This window comes from Neodiprion virginianus, chromosome 1, assembly GCF_021901495.1.
Source record: "Neodiprion virginianus isolate iyNeoVirg1 chromosome 1, iyNeoVirg1.1, whole genome shotgun sequence".
Taxonomy (NCBI): domain Eukaryota; kingdom Metazoa; phylum Arthropoda; class Insecta; order Hymenoptera; family Diprionidae; genus Neodiprion; species Neodiprion virginianus.
In genome coordinates, this window is record NC_060877.1 from 31174634 (window position 1) to 31192417 (window position 17784).

Consider the following 17784-nt stretch of genomic DNA (forward strand, 5'->3'; position numbering starts at 1 on the left):
GCAATATTTCTTCGTTTTTCTGACCAAATCACGTAATGACCTTCATATGTGCCAGAAAGGAAGATGTAATTAGTAACGGTCTAAATACGTCTCGAGTTAAGTTAGCATTAATGAAAAATTAAAAATCTGCAGATCTACCAAGACTTTGCAGCCAAAATCCCTGTGACGAATTTATTCACAAGCTTACATTTACACTTTAAATATTGAAATTTTATTATAGATAAAAAATAGTCTAAATAAACCGACGAGTTGGAGTTGGAACAGATTTGTAGTATTTCCGGATTTCCGGACCACAAAAAATTATAATAGCGACACCAGAAAGATATGTATAACATACTCTCTTTGTACTAATTTGAAACTCAAGCCATAGTTAAAGATCTGCTCTACGCTATACAGTATCATCCATTAGTGCAACTAATATTTCTTGCGAAGTATTTGATATCCCATCTGGATGTTGTTTATCAAAATTTCCTGACTGTCCCTATTTGGATTCTGATTGCGTAACCACATTTCTATGTTTGCATACTTCCCTAAATGTGAGACAAAAAATTGCCATAACAAACTAAGTTTCGATGCAACATTTATTTATTTACATACTTTAGAATTGCTTGCTCTGTTATTGTTATTCCAAGTCATTCTATTCTCTTCACTGATTTTTGAGCTGGAGGGCTCAGAAGTCTCTGTAAAAGATATTGATGATTAGAAATTACTTGAATATGTTGGTCATGGATTTTTTTACCCGTACAAAGCATTATTCGAGCTTAAACATCTGCATTACAAAGACTGCTTCTGGTAGAAGGAGTAAGGAACAGATAAACCAGTCCCAACAAATTACGGTATATAATTTACCTGGAATTGATTTCTCCTCGATGCTCCCAATAGTGACACAAAATTCTGCCCGACTTTTGTGTAATGTTGTCGGTGACGCTAAATCGTCATCATTGAATTGAATTGTTTGCGGCTTGGATGTAAGCAAATAGTTCTGATCAGAACTTGCATGCCGGTCTGAAGTTGCATGAATCACCTATAAATCATTGAAGTTCAGTTTCAGACAATATTTAACTAAACTATGCATATTCATGTCCTCGCGTGTAAAGGCATGTTGAAAACTAACTGTCAATTGGTTAAAATCTGCTGGTGGGATATTGCAGTTCAACAAATCATTACGAACATCTCGATTTTCAGCATGATTTTTCAAGTAAGTTTCAATGTTCTTGGGTGTGTGATTGACGGCCCAACTTAGCTTAGACAATTCTGGACGGTGGACATTCCAGAATGAATTTCTGTGCCTAATATTGGCCTCTTCTTGCGTATCTTCTGCGTTTTGTTCCTTCACGGAAATGGCAGCCAGTCCAGCATTCATCAGTTCCAAATCCACATGCAACTCTTCCCCGTCAAAGCAGGGCATTACGAAAGGGATTTTGTTGGATTCATTTAGCTAGTAAGAGGAGAGTTTAATGTTGTGGCTAAGTTTACAAAAACTATGTAAAATTCATTGCAATATTTGAATGCATTCGCAAATGAACCGGATACGATGTAAACTGAATTTTGAAATGAGAAAAGTACCGAAAATATACCAATAGTAGTTTGATAAGCCTTTTTTACGGAAGTGCGCAAAAGAAAAAAAAAATTAATAATAATAACGATGAAAATAATTTCTGCTTTGAGAAACTGGGAAGAGCCGCAGAAATTTATTTTGGTAATTAAAACGAAATTATTTGAGGCTAGCGATATATTTTGACCTGAAAACATGTAAAATCGTGATCTTCACGAAATTATACTTACTGTCATGGAGAGCGGCATAATGTGAAAGCATAATTTATAACATTATCGTAAATATTTTCTGTTGCACGAAGCGGTAGCAGCCATATTTCCAAAATTCGTTTTTTTTTTCAATCCGGATTCAAAAACCGTACCCAACGAATTGAAATGCCTGTAATTCACCGCACGCTTGTTAGATCCACTCGATTCTTGAACCCTCGAATACTATGTCCTTTTTTTTTGATAGTCAATAACCAGATCGGCTTGAAGTGTGTTATACGATTTCCCGATTAGATCTATTGTTTCCAACACAAAATGCTTGGAAAGTGAGATTTTCGAAGCCTGTGGAGCGTGCATAAAATACCTCATACCTGAACAGTGCGGTAAAACAACGCTGGCGCAGGTGCTCAACTGAAATTCTCAATTTTACACACTAGGGCATTCTCGGGGCATGCCCACTTTTCAATAGCTTAACTTTACACACGGACACTAACTGAAGTTTGCATTGCCTTTGATCCACTTATTTCAAATTATTATATTACATTCGTTCGCTTCTCGAATTAATCTTTCCTTCACAGGTGTTTGAAACAGTAGCGCGTGTCACACGTGGGGATCGGCGATATCTGACTCTTGTGACTACAACACTGATCGGAAATCGCCCACTTTCCGCACTCGTAACACAACGAGCTATTTTTCTTACTCATATACATCCGTATTTCAATGAGATATCTGCTCGAATCCAATATGGCAAATATCGTAATTGTTATATAAATTGCTTTTTTCGTTTTCTCAATTTCGCACGTCTAATTTAATTCGCCTTTCTCATTACTTTTTTCGCGTTACCGTTACAGCATATGTACAATGTAGATACATACATACATACAATCGTTTGATCGAAGTGTTTTGTATACATATAATAAGCACGGCGTGTTATTAAAGAACCGAAGCCGCGGCACAAACGGCCGAGGAATCGGCGAAAGCTAGAGCAATTAATCGCGCTAGGTTTACTGCCTCCGTTCCTCGTCGTGATTCTTCTTCTTTCGCCCGTCCATTAAAATGCCTCCTGATAAGGCGTCCAGAGTGGGTAGAATAAAAAAAATCTCTCGGAATTTACCGTAGAAGCCATAAGGATCGACGCTCGCGCGGACCTTTCCCCGGCATATTTTGATCCTCGTCGGTTGCCGCCTCGCTGCTGCTGCTGCTGCTTACCGGGGGAAAAGGAGTTGTTGACTGCCGTCTTACGTCTAGGGCCGCACTTGCCGCTCAGGCTTTGAGCGTCACACACGTGTCGTCGCGCGTGCTTTATTTTCCTTCGTCGTCGAATGTAAACACAGATTCACGCGGCATTACACGCCCCTCGAGATAAACCCACGCTACGCGTTACCTCTGCGTAATATTACGCGAGGTGGTTTTTTTTTTTAACCACGATCCGGTTGTACTAGTCCGGGAGGTAATTACCGGGCGGTAAATTGGAACGACTGTTAATTGTGACCGGCGTGTCTGTGCGTCGAAACGCCCGTAGATCGACCTTTGAGTAAACGCGTCTGTTCCCAGACGGATGATTGCGTTGATATTGCATATTTAGTACGCGGAAAAGTGTCGAAATTATTGAGGTGCGTCGAGTGGATCCTACAGGTGTGTTAAATCGTGGTGATTTGTATTGGATTGAACAAACGTCGCGTCGTCGCGGGATATATACATAAGTGTCTGCAATATAGCTGGTGAGCATTATGAGGTTAAATGAAAACTGTTCCATCCTTCTTTTCATTTCGTATGCTTGATATTTACCTTTTTTCATCATCATCGTCGTCGTCGTCGTCGTCAACTATGCTACATGTTTAATGTTGTACGAGGTAAACCTCGTAACTCCCTATTCCAATGCCAGTAAATTGTGGAAATTTATAGGCGATTAAGTATATGGTATATTATTATTTTTATTTACTTATTTCTTCTCTTCTACTTCTTTTTATTCTCTCCACCTTGAACTCCGGCGCGTTTTGAGGTGAAGTAGCGGTTAATTAATTTACTGAACGACGAGAAAACGATTTACGGCACATCTACATATGCGATACCTTAAATATCCGTAATAAACTAGCACACGCCGGTTTTTCGAGGCAAATGATTATGACGAAACCGGCGGCCGCAGGTGTCCGACTATTAATTACTCGCATATCCATCCATCCGTATTATACCTGCACGCCTCTGAATAGGCTTTGTGACTACGGCATCGTTAACAAGGTCTCACTCTCGTAGTTTTCGTTATTTCTTCAGATTTGGCATTGAGACGTTCGTTCAGCCCTCGTTGATCAGGTCGACCTGGTAGTACCTACAATACCAGATCACGTTTCCTCCAATATAATAGCTCTTCCACAAACCGACCCTGAGAATTTTGCAACAATTGAAAAGTTTCCCCCGCTGGTTAGGATTTTATCGTAAAAACCTCCGCCTATAATCCGCATCATCGATTCGCTACGTTTATAAATCGCACACAGGCGGGTACACGGAACGCGGTTCAATCGAGGATTTCGTCTAACCTTTCGACCTGCGTTGAACAAAATTTAACACACGATCTCGAACAAGAGGAATCTTGATTACCTCTCTCCCTCTCTCTCTCTCTCTCTGTTTCCGGTTCCTTCTTCGCCACGCGTCTCCGTTATCTTTGATTAATCGTTCCGTCTCGCCGAATTGCGATTTCTCGACATTTCCGACACGATGTCAACTCCTTCAAGAATTTCTCTCGACTTTGAAATCGGTGCGCGTAAGGCCTGCAGCTACTCAACCGCGTTGCTCTCGCGTCTTATCCACGTATGGGATCGACTCGATTTCTCGACATCTTTTTGCGCCTTTTAGAGAAACCTCCGACGGTCGGTCTCCGTTCATTCGTGATCCATTCCGTTTGCTCGCCCGCGATCTCCGAGTATCTCCGAGCATCGGCCAAGTCGCTCCGTCTACGTTATTAGAAGTTTCTTCCCTAGGCCCGAGGACCAGTTTTTGACCGGTAAACCGTGCGATTCTAAACACTGATTTTAAAAACGCCGCGCGTGTCAAGTTGGGTGTAGAATTTCGCTTTTAGGACGAGAGTGAACAGGTGCGTTCGCGGTGCGGTTGACGATTCGTTTATTTTACAAAAATGAACACCGTCTGGAATTATCAACGGTCCTATACGAACTTTGTGTACATACCCACAAATCTCGAGAGAAAAAGCTTGCACAGATGTATTCGAGTTTTATCTGTACACACGGCTATAGTTTTCTTCTTATTCTACCCGCAAAACTAAATAACGCCGAGTAAAGTTTGAATAGTAAATCTATGGGGCAACGTTAATTTCGTCCTTTCCGTCTCTGCTGCAGCTCTCAGTTATTATACACGCATGCTCGTACGGTGTACCTATACGCACGCGTATCGGCCTGTATAATGCATATAGACGAAAGTCTGAACGTTTTTTCTACACAACTTCTCAAACAAGCCAAGAGACCCCGCGAGTTGTGTACACTCGGTTACGTCATACAATCGCTATAAGAAGAAGGAGTGTTTCGTGTTCCGGAATTTCTATTGTACCGCTTGTGTATTACAATACGTGTAACAGACTGCGACGAGAAGAAATTAGAATACAGCCTATTCGATCATGCATCATCGATCGGAATTTCAAACGACGCGTCGGAAAATTTGTGTAATAATTAGGACGGTTCGTTAACGATGTAACAACAGCGGAGAATCCTTTATTCACCGTTTTCATGGCTGCCACACGTATCAACCTAAGACCTGTAATACGCAGGTATCTCCTTATTTTACTTGGAAAAATTTGTAGAAAAATATTCAGATTTGGAACTCAAAAATTTTTTTTATTACGTTCCAATTCATACAACAGATTTAGCGAACGAACATTTTGTGTAATAAGTATAATGTAATTTTTAACGATTGACGTATGAATAAAAGACCAAAAAACAGGTATCCGCATGACAGAAAAATAACGTAACGTGGAGAAATGTGGAAATTATCGGTAACCCTGATCAGTTTTAACTTTGTCACTCGACTGTAAATTTCCTCATTCCTAACAATAAGCGAGCGGTTCCCGCGCGTTTCTGTTCGCGGCGGAATGTCCGATATTCCGTGAGCTACGCGCATCGACCATATAATACGGGTCCGTAATAATCAACACCTGTACTCGGCAGCTGTAAATAAAAGATCGAGTCTCCCGGCGTGTAAGAGAGGGTCTTCTTAGAGGTATGGTAACGCGCCATGACGCAGCCCCGTTAGGCACTTGTGGCATCTCGAATCGTGGATAGAGTTTTGTTTACTCGGCGCCTCGACGCCGAAAGAAGTACAAGGGCCCCCGATTATAACGTTGGTGGGCGAAAATTTCTCACCGTCCCGCCGCTCTTGACGATCCTCGTGCCTCTAACGGCTTTGTTTCACGGTCCTTCCTTCCCCATTCATGGCTAAAAGATCCGTTGGCTGAGAGAGCGAATGCCGCACGTCCAGAGTTTACAACCGATCTGTATCAGCGCGCGTAGGTACGATACGTGATATAAGTATATTAACGCAGCTTTACCTCCACCGGGTGAAAAATCTTACACGCTTCTCACGACCGATCGATTTTCTTTAATTTTTTAGGCGGTACTGTTGAATCGTTTGTTAGAAACGCATCGGGCAAAACTGCGTTACAGAGAAGCTGGAAATCCGCTCGTGAAGCAACGTAACAGCTGCTTACCTCATCAAAATTTCTGGGCATAATTGTTGACGCGTCATGTTTTTCATTCTCTTCCTTTTTATTCATGTAAAACCTGTACGCCTAGACGTAATAATTGTCAGTCGCTTTGGCATTGGAGTTGAATTAACGCGCTTTAAAAGATCCGGCGATGATCTATCGTGATGTGGAATTCCGCAGAAAATATTCAATATTTATGAGTTCGAGAAGCGTGAGTAGGCGTATTTTAAGTAAGAGGATCGACGTCGTCGCGAAGATTAAGTAAATCAACAGATGGTTCTTCGTCGTCTTCGGGATCAAGAGATTCTCCGGTTTTTTTCGCGTGCTCGTTGTTGTTGCTGCTACGACCCGAACCTTGAAAATTTACCGTGCTGCTCATTGTCAGTAGCTATAGCTGGTATTAATATAGTCCTCCCTCGAAGCCTGACAAATTACTGCAGCAGGAGGGCCCGAGACGATCTTGAATTACATATTATATCCAAGGTGTCCTGCGTGCAATACTCTTCAGGCTTCTTCTTCTTCTGATTATCATTATCATTATTATTATTATTATTATTATTATTATTGTTAAAGGCTCGAACGTCTCACGTTCTCTCCTAAAAATATTAAAACACCCGGCGGCCGTTGTCTCCTATTATTAATTATACCGAATAAATCATTTTCAGTGTCTAATTGTAAATTCATTCTTCGGCTTGAAATAAAAATTTTTTTGTCACAGATATTTCGGATCGTGCGTTCAGTGCTAGAAACGAGGCTGTAAGTTCGGTAGGAAATTGTTATACGTACGATAGCTCCAGTTTATGGTCAAAGAAATCCCAGCTGTTATAAGAGGCTGTTGACGCGCATTGCATGCGAGCGAGAGAAAAAAAATGAGAAATAATAAACGACACGCACATACAGATTGCGTCTGCCTGTGTAGCTGGTACATACAGGCAATGTAACACATACACCTATGCCTCCGAGTACATGATGGATCTTTGCATACTCGGAGTATCGGAGGCATAACTCGCGGTATGTTAAACCATACCTACGCATAATCCTATAACTATTTAATATACGCGCGCGTTGGCACAAACAGTTTTCCAGCTGCAAATTCCTCATAAATTACGCATATACGAGTATACGTTATTACACACGCGAGATGCACGAACACGTTTGCACTACCGGTCAACTGGACGTCCGCAGCGGACTCTCCTTGGAGTGCAAATTGCAGAGAAAATTTACATGCATAAAGGTGCGGCACGGTATGCGTAACTACTATCGGAGGCACGATATACATGTGCATACACACGCACGGTACTCCATCGATAATGATCGGTAGTTGAAATAGTTTCGATCACATAATAATAAATTTCAGACATTTTAAAACCGTGTGTATGCAGAATACGCGGCTAATGTAGAGTACACTGTACATACCTGTAATACGATATTCGTCATGCCTTTGCCTGTGCGTAGGTGCGATATGAAAATTCAATCGGTACGATAATTTTCGATTTGAATACTTGTACAATTCTCGTCTCCGTAATACAAATATCTTCCCATGTTTATCGTAAGGAGTAGCAAAAAAAAAGGGTAATAAAAATGCAACAGACAAATTCTCCGCCAAGTATTATTATTTATACATATACAGACATACATCGTCTAAACTACATTCCGCGGGTGATGATGATGCGGCATTGAAAGGAAATCGCGGCACGCGTCCCGGGGGTCGCTTACCAGATATCTACGAATTTGCATGTTCACACAGGGTGACATCAATTCGCCTTCATTTTCATTATATCCTCGACGTTTTCCACCAATACGACCTTGTCCTCCTCAATTACTGTACCATTTGAGTCTCGTAATGAAAATTCTCTCCCAGTTCAGAAAAATCCTGTTTTTGGCTGTATTCTTTTTTCGATTTTATACATGGGTTTTAAAATCATATAAAATATTACGCGAGGGGCCATGTTTGTTACTAATATAAAGACGATTGCGATGATTGTCAAATATTTTCAGAGGTTCATGTTTACAGGCACTCCTTCTCCTTGGAATGGAGGGCTCCGGTTTGGCTCATAATTTTTTTCTATTTGTTTGGAAGCAAATTAGGGGGCGAATGAAGAAAAAAGTTGTGTCACGAGGCAAAATGGGAAGTACTGCAGGCACAGGCTCCGTTGCTGTGACAGAACTCGTCTCCATATACATAGGTGCATATTGAACCTGCATACTTTTGTATAATAGGTATGTGCGATGTTCGGGCGTGTGTGGAGGCGCGAATATGTGTCAGGGAAAGTATAAACTAACCGCTGAGATTTGTATTAAGTATGTACCTGCCTCTATATTCAAGTCACATGCGGCGTGCAATATGCGTGGACTTTAAGTTTGTCTTAGCTTTGACGAGTCCGTGGGATAAGCATAAGGCAGACGTATAAGTTACTGCCTTTATGTATTATACATACAGGCATATAGGCTGTATGTGCATTCGTCGTATGGATGTAGAGAATGGTGTAATATGTCTCCACGCCTACCGCGCATCTTCAATTTTTAACGGAAGTGTATAATGCGCCTTTCCCTACATATTTTAAACGTATTTTGCTGTTAATTTTCTGTTTTATTCTTTTCTCATTCAGCCTATGTAAATATAAAATTGGCCGGTAAAACGTAGAGTATTTCCTTCCTTCCTTCCTTCCTTCCTTCCTTCCTTCCTTATAACCTACTTTTCCTCTTTTTAAACGTACTTGAGTGCGTGAATATGTAAATAAATTATCTCGATGACTACGGTGTATAACAAGTTTATGGTGATACGTGATATTTTCATAAATTATACAAGCATAACTGAACGAAATATATAGAAAAAGAATTCGGTATATATAAATCTCGCGTATGATATTACTGAAATTTCATATCATCTGATACAAAAATGGGAATATATCTGCTTATACATGTATAAAGTATACGTAGTAATTCTATATCCACAATGGATGGGCATATAATTACGATGCAGTACAAGTTTCTTTTTTGTTTATACATATACATACGTGCATGTACCTGCCACGGTTTTGTTCGATTACTGTGGACCGAGTTATGAGATTCGTTTCTCTGCGCGCGATTTCAAATACATAGTAATAATAGTTGGGTATAACATTAGTTCGAGCGTAACCGCCTAGTTCCATTAATTTTCAATTCATTCCAGACACTGCGGATTGCAGTCGGACCTTTTCGAGAATCTAGATTGAGGCTATATTCGATCATGCGTGTTGCCTTCGTCCAGAAGGAGAATTTCCAATTTCTATACATGCATTATATACGTATGTATAACGCGTATACAGGTGTACACGTTTTATACAGCGATTCGTCGACGCAGCCGACGGAGAGAGATCTGTGTGGTCTTTTCAACTGTTGCAAATCGTTGAAACGTGCCGAGTCGTCGTTTTTTCGACGCGTCGTTGACATCGGAGTTGACTTTATAAATTTAATAGTGAAAAAATGAGTTAACGAACTCTGTCGTACTCTTATAACGTACAATAATTCGTCCCGACGATCCCCGGCTCTCTGTATAGCATCGTTTCCTCCATTACGCTCACACAAATATACGCATACCACGTATCTGTATACGTATGTAAAATTAATGTATAAACTCGTCTTCGAAAGATCATCCGCGATGGGTAATTTGCGCTCTCGGTTCTGTTAGCGCAGGATGGGATGTATAAGAAGTGGTTTTTTCACACTCCGGGCTTGAATCTGATAGATGATTGCACGCGATTAACGTCAAGATCAGCGTCAAATCCGTGCACGGGTGTAAGATACTTTACACACGCACGCGCACAAACATACCTAAAAATAAAAATATAATCAGTGACGCAGTGCGTATAACAGGATATACGTGTGATTTATATTATCTTCGACGATTGATGTTACACTGCGAATACTTCCGACAAATCGTATCCAGGATCGTCTGTACGTACCTAACACGTGTCTGCACCGTGACCGGTATAATATACCTAGGTACATATTAATGCGGTGCTTCAGATTTCAGGATACGGCAAGCGGAATGGGATCTAGTCATTGTCCGTTTCGTTGCTCCAGCTTCTACGCTGCGATTATCCAAAGCAGGACTGGTCAAGGTACAGGGTCGTTTCTATAGAGTTCCGACGGTCTAAGCGATCCTAATGATCGCTGCACCGGTGGGTCATAAAATCTCTACGATTCCTCCTCAGCTAGGATTCCGTCGTTGCTCCGCACTGCGGTTTAATGACGCGTAATAACTTGACCGCCCCTCGGATGATATCCATGACGCGGATTTTGTGCTACAGGTATGCATACGTATATAATACGAGAATTTCGCCGATCCTGTATACCCCCGTGGAACGCGGTATATATCTGATATATTTTGCGCGCTGCGCTGCAGTTGCAATCCGTGCGTGGATCGGGTCCTAATTTTTAACACGCCTTTTTTTGTCTTCTGTATTTCACATACGCGTGTAGCATAATCAACCGGATGTTAAAAACTCTTCGACCCGATTTTGCAACGTTAAATAAACGAGACTGCGAGGACTCCTCGTATAAACGGTGTGACATCGCCTTCGTAATTGCATTGCGTTATTGTACACATGCGTTGTACGTATATTATATACGTATGCATATGTACATGGAATTTATGCGCTCTTCGGTTCAACACGCGCAAACCTTTCGTCGGCCCTCTCGGCAGGTTGTGTTATGTATTTATACATCGTACATACGCCCGTATGTACACACCTAGGCACAGAGGTTCGACTTTCATTCATTCGTTTCATTCAGCCAATGCGCTGTTCTCCAGGCTTTCTTATTGCGTATTTGTAACGCTGCACGTGCTGTTATTATTTTATGACCGATGCATCGCTATTGTATTATTACATATGTCATACATATGTAACTTGAGAAGTTGACGTTGACGAACGATGATTTATATTTCAGTTTCGCTGAAACTCAAACTCGAAATAGATATTGTTTTTAATGTTAAACAACGTAACTTTCGCTTTCACATCAGTTATTAATACACCTTATGTTTGATGCAACGACTCGCTTACTTCATGATTTTTATCCAGCTTTATTCGCGATAAAATCGCTATTGATTATTTTAACGACGTAAAAGTTATTTTCGAACATCGTGCCAGAAAATTTACAATTTTACACTACGGACGGAAGGAAGTGAACTGATTTTAATCAAAAGTACAAGGAAAAAGAGAGACACATCAAGGTTCGTGGTAAGAAAATTCCCATGTCACAATGTTTTTTACCAAATGATTTGCACTGTTTCTAGAATAAATTCTGCATTTTACCAAGTATACTTTACCGGAAAAAAAAACTACGTGTCTCTCATTTCCTGCAGTTTTGATTAAAATCTGCTCTTTTATTCCCTCCGTGTATCGCCTGAATTACAGACATATTAAAATCTGGTAATTATTCAATTATCGCACACCCACATATGCACATGAACTATGCAGAGAGGTCAGGAAAAACATGTGAATTTTGTCGAAATTTTTTTTTTTTTTTTTACACTTCACTAACTCATAAAACTCGTGGCCTTTGAAATCTCTGCGGGGTTTCTTTGAGTGTCTGACAGTCTTCCGCTGGTTATATTATAAGAAGGAGGCAGGACGGACGGATCTTTTTACGAGAGCGATTCTCTCCGCATATACAGCTCTTTGAGATCTTTAATCGGCATTGTGTACAGGCGGATACAATAGGCGAAAACAAACGTAGGATATTATGCCTTTAAACAGCGGGCGAATTCAGATATCCGTGTACATACACACGTATATGTATAATATAAAGAGTAAATCGAAAGTGAATTGAATTAAATCGTGGGACCTACGTCCTTGGCCCAATCGCTCATTTACATTCTAATACAATACAATATAATATACATCCTGCAGGCACTGCCGTTGATCTGCTGCTGTGGTACTCTCTCAGCATCTCGCAGAAACTGTATAATCTACCTTGCGAACGTCTAAAGAAATCATGGGAACCGAACTGCCTCGCGTATAATAGTTTAGAAAAAGGAACCGCGATGTGTATTATACAGAGATATACACTCATTGTCGAAGAGTCTTGTTACTCCATAATTATTATGTGTGTCTGTTACGAAGGTGCAGTAAGTGGAAGAGCATGCGTTTAGCTGGAATAAAAATAAATTATACATGGCTCTTCGATGACTTCTCTGCGATGATACAATGTTATTCGTTGTGTGTACAAATTTTTATAATTAACGTCGCGCATTGATCCCGTTGTGATTTTACTTCTTTTTCTTTCTCATTCCAAGTCTACTGCGAGGAAACAGAATAAAACGTGACCAGCAGATAATACTCGGTTAAATCTTCCGTGAATATTACGTACGTAGAATATAAAACCAACTCGCTTTTCATGATTTATATTATACCCGCTATTGCCGTTTTGTACATGTTTATGTGAAAAAAGCGCTCGAATTAACGGTTGAAATTTTATTATCGTACAGAATCGTGTTTAATCAACTGGCTTCAGTGCCTGTATTTTCACAGTCAGGCGCGTGTACGTATGTGTACGTTATGCCGAGATGGGATATTATTGGGTAAAATTGCAAACAGCAAGACTCGGCGGTGTGAACGTACGCGGACACATTTCTTTGTAATAACTGCTTTTATACGTATACGCCTGATCGACACCTGCGCAAGTACAGCTAAAAGAGAATTTCATTCCTTGCAAATTTCGAGCTGTTATATTCGTCTTTCTAACTGTACCGCAAGGATTAATCAAAGCTGAAGCAAATTACGAGCATGCCTTACGCTGCTGAGGCTTCGCGATTTGATGTCGAAAGCGAGATGAGCTTTTGCGCATAATAGGAGACAGAGAGAGAGAGAGAGAGAGGGGGGGGGGGGGGGGAATACGAATAGATAGAAAGAAATTAAAAAAAAAAAAAAACAAGTTGAAAAGAAGACGAAGTTGAAAAAGAAAAAGAAATAAAGGGTGAAAAAAAATTGGAATAGTGCAACGGAATAGAGATGATTTAAGATAGAACGATCGCCAAGTGGCCTGAGTTTTTGCCATTAGATCGCGTCCCTTTGTCGGCGCCGAGGCGTAGTCGTAAAAAGTACGGAACGTCGTGGGAACGAAGCAATAAACGGTTTTCAAAGCCTGTATTATACAATCGGATGATATGGGTGGATGGTATTGCGGCTGATGTATTCGCAGGGACGGAAACCCTTATGCATTCTTTGCTTCCGGACAAACAAACATTATCCACCGCGTGCATCTTTCTTCGTTCGATTATCGACTCGATACTGTATGCTTTTTACAAAGGTTCGTCCAGAGAAAGTCTCCTCTCACGGTAAATTGTATATTTATATATGTGTCACAATTGGCGTTGATTATAATTTCAAGTGTTGCGAAGGTTTTGGAAATTTTTTAACCGAACCAAGTATCAAGTAATTGGTAAATCGTTGCGAGAATCGAGATAATTTGTATTGAAAAATTCCAACTTGACAATAATTCGATAGAGTCAGAGTCTGCGATTGGTTTTATTTTCCTGTACAGCTCGCAGCTTTAAAATGGTATAATAATCACACTGGAGTCGCTCTTCGAACAATAGGCATTACAGCTACGGTGTATATTATAAGTCTGAGTTATGATCACGCCGGGATATATTTCAACTGCTTGATGAACAAGAAATAAAGCCATTGAATGCACGTATAACTGTTTTAAATTTATTTTAAAAGGAAATATTCAGCAAAACATGCTTTATAGACTTGTTTTTTTTTTTTCCCCTTCAGTATTGTACCCAATGATTATCTGCATGAAGAATGAGCAAAATTATGATTTCAAGCGAGTTGCGGGGAAACTTGTAGCAGGCCGCGGTCCATTTTTCAAAGCTTCAAAGTGGGAGAAATGATTGTGTGTCTAAAATTCTCATACGGCCTGTTCGAATTCCAAGGCAGGTAAACCGGCTCCTCGTCGTCGTCCGCGTGTCATCTGGCCGATCTAGCTGGAGGGGTTGATTAGCCCAGGTCAGGTCGGGTTCGGTTAGGCTCTTATACTATGACACACGAACGAACGCAGGGAAGTTTATTCGCGCGCCTTCTCTCGACGCACCGGAGACTAATTTCCTTGTCGACGTTCTCAGGGAAGTTAGCGGGCTGCTTCTCGTGGGACTTTGGCTCGTTAATTAGAACTTGAAACCGAGTGATAACGCCGATTCCGCATCTCATTTTTACCCGAAGTGACTCGGCGCGTTGATCCATGAAACGGCGCTTCGTGCAGATCGTTTCGTCCTCGACATTTGTACACAAGAAGACGCGGAAGATTTGATAATTTTCGAAACTGGATCATCCGTAGTGGTTTTAAATTATAGTCCAAGATCGTGGTGCCCGGTTTTTTTTTGCCAGTGACGGCCGTTTCGAACGGTGTATTGTGTGAGCTGGTTTTCGCAAAATCTACTCGTTCCTTCATCGTATATTCGGAAATTGTAACTTGAGAGAGAAAATGTGAATGTGACGGATTCTCCTGTACGGAGTACCTCGTTTTACACCGATTCCCATGCATTCAAGTATACCTATAAAGATCCACGAACTGTGACTATCGGACAAAAACCGCTTAATCGACCTCGTCAACTTGCATATTGCAGCAGCATCTGCTTCTTCGATCGTGATTTTAAGCTCCTGGAGATAAGACTGGGACACGAGTTAAAGTAGGTATGTAGGTACGTAATCCGCAACCGTGAACAAGCGTTTCTCCTTAATATATCACGTTGTAGGTACGAATAGTAATAATAATATATAAAAACTAATAAATAAATTAGAAGCGCATGCTTGTATCGTTTCTTTGCAGAGTGGTAATTGCAGTTGCGGCAGTAGTTTGTTTAACCCCTGCACCGCACGCCGGGGTCAAAATAACCCCACTATTAGAAACTAATTCCGCATGAAAAAAAAAATAAAAAATAAAAAATAAAAATAATCCGATTCTATCCACGCTAAATAACGAAATATCGTAAAAATCGTTAATTCATTCTTTATCTACAAACTCAATTTCACTCACTCAAATAAATACCTTTCTTTCATCGCGCTGTATCTCTATAGTTTTTCTTTGAAATATCTGTGTCTTGAGAGTTAATCAGTCAATTTTCAGTTAGAAACATTAAAATTCAATGAGTTATGATTTTTTGAGTAGAATGATCTATTTTTGTTGCCCTTTGTTGTTTTGTGATATTTTCCTTTTTCGTCACATTCGAAATTTCGTTTTTCTAAAGATGTCTAATTTGCCTCGAAGTATCATATACAGTTAAAGAGTATTCCGGTATTTTTTCAACTCGTTCGAATCGATATCTCCGTTTCTGCGCGATAATTCTTGACGCGTGGGGTCTCCATGAAAGATGAAACACGGAATTCCCATACGGCTAGACGACTACTTTTACAAACACAAGCGGGAACCGCGTGCAGTGCAGGCAAGGACGCCCAGGAACAGCCTTGACTTTTACACTCTCTCGTTCCTCGTCAAGTTTGCTTCCTCTGTTTTACGGTGATATCAAGTTTTCCATCGCAATACGTATCGGCCGTTGTGACCGAGCCTTGTAAATTTTTGCCCCCGTTACACATTTTCACGCTGATGAACGTTTGTCGCGCCATTAGCTTTGACGATTATTATTAATTTGCTGCAAAAACTTGTTTCGAAAACTGTACAGCGTTACGAGCAGTCGTAGATTATACACCTACTATTTAAACAGCGAAATTAATTATACAGTTGATTTTTCTACAGCGTTTTCACGAGTTATTTTTTTTTCTACGCTTTCTAACCTTGCTCTTGGTATTTTTTTCTTTCAATTCAATTGTTTTATCCTTATTTTTTTTCCGCTGCTACTTTCCCAATGTTCCCAATTTACATTTCCGCATGCCGAAGTGTCGAGATGCGTTACGGGAATAATGTTTTTTCGAAATCGGTCGTTCGTCGATCCCTTCGCGATAATACGTACAAGTTCGCAATGCGGTTCCGATCGGTATCTCAGCCGTATAACTAGGAGGGAAATGCCGCGATAGAAACGGGATGGGTGGAGGAGGCACTCGAGGACGAACGTAAAAACGGATCGCAGATGCTGGAAGGCTGTCGCCAAGGTTACTTCCGGTAATGCGGGGCATGCACGTGTAAGAGTTATACGAGGACTCTCATGAATATCAATTCGCGCGTAAAATATGGATTCTAATTTCTGCTGGAATAGCAATCGTCGGAGGCTGCACGGCTCCGTAAGAACTAGTTTGAACACCCGTCGCACAACAGGTGCATCCCAACGAAGTCGTTAAAATTGTTTTTATGTATGCCTACCTGCTCCTCGCCGCCTCCGGGTAGAAACCATATATAACAAGAACCTATAGTGGGTATTATCGAGTGCTTCGCGTCTAACTATCCTCGAATTTCTTTTCTTGAGAACATGCGGAATGCGTTTAAACTTTGACTTTCGTGCAGCCTCGTAAATAAATAATAATGATAGTGATGATCTTTTGAAAATTGGTACTTTTCTTCTTTTTCCTCTTTTTCTTTTTTTTTCTTTCACATATTCCCTCACCACGAACTTTTTGCGTTTACACATTTGTAAATGGTTTTCTGACGGACTAATAGTTAGTTATATCGGTACGGGTGTCTAATTGGCATGCTGAGATTTTGCTAGCTTAGAATGTGAATACACGCCGTTAGAGTGCGGGAAATGAACTATAATTCATTGTATTCTGTCGAGGCCTTTAGAATAGATGAATTATTCATACTTTTTTAAAAATTTTTTTCTCATTCAAATTTTGTATTTCCTCATTTGTCCTTGTATTATGTGTATTACATTATTATATACTATAAGTGCAAGAGATAGAAAAATAACCTAAGGATTTCGGTATAATTAAGGAGTTAGTAAAAATGTTAAACCAACCATGACGATGCGGTGGTGCTAATTTATTTGAGTTTAATTCAAGTACCGTATTTCGAGACGCGAGCAAGCCGAATCCCATTTAACTTCACCCGAGGAATAAACGTGCGACTCTGGTTCCGTTCTTTACCCACTCCACTCGTATACATATCTTTCCTTGGTTGCAATTAACGCAGCAACGACTCTCCATTCGCTGGGATATAAAGCGAAAGTTTCTATCATCTTTTATTATCAAATTGTCTTTTTACTATTTCGCGTTACACGATTTTATATTATTGCAGAGAAGAGAAAGAGACGTTCGATTAATGCCTGGCGACGTTGAGAAAAAACGGTCTCTCCGCCTCTGCGTGTGTGTGTTTTATCCCACTTTCGAATGTCTTATCTCCTAATTGCAACCGCGGCGAGTTTGACGAGTGACTCGAGA

The 17784-nt window shown here is 40.5% G+C and overlaps 2 protein-coding genes across 7 annotated transcripts in view; one reads left to right on the forward strand and one right to left on the reverse strand.

The window, feature by feature from the left end:
• Window positions 1-25: 25 nt before the first annotated feature.
• LOC124297702 (uncharacterized) lies at window positions 26-4346 on the reverse strand. 4 transcript variants are annotated; one of them, XM_046748997.1, is made up of 5 exons: window positions 2133-2409; window positions 1786-1933; window positions 1115-1438; window positions 850-1024; window positions 26-680 (listed from the first exon to the last, which is right to left on the reverse strand). In XM_046748997.1, exons 2-5 carry the CDS (start codon window positions 1801-1803, stop codon window positions 586-588), a joined length of 612 nt encoding a protein of 203 aa, XP_046604953.1. In that variant the 5' UTR covers window positions 1804-1933; window positions 2133-2409; the 3' UTR covers window positions 26-585. The 4 variants fall into 4 exon arrangements, with proteins under 4 accessions (XP_046604953.1, XP_046604978.1, XP_046604961.1 ...); XM_046749022.1 differs by lacking the exons at window positions 1786-1933; window positions 2133-2409 and adding an exon at window positions 3550-4346; XM_046749005.1 differs by lacking the exons at window positions 1786-1933; window positions 2133-2409 and adding an exon at window positions 2876-2945.
• Window positions 3043-17784, forward strand: part of LOC124297642 (uncharacterized) — a 51012-nt gene continuing 36270 nt past the window's right edge. For 2 of the 3 annotated variants that reach the window (XR_006906651.1, XM_046748883.1), the window contains exon 1: window positions 3043-3482. The gene's annotated coding sequence lies outside the window, so the exon portion shown is untranslated. The remainder of the gene's footprint in view (window positions 3483-17784) is intronic. The other variant, XM_046748892.1, reaches the window with a different exon arrangement.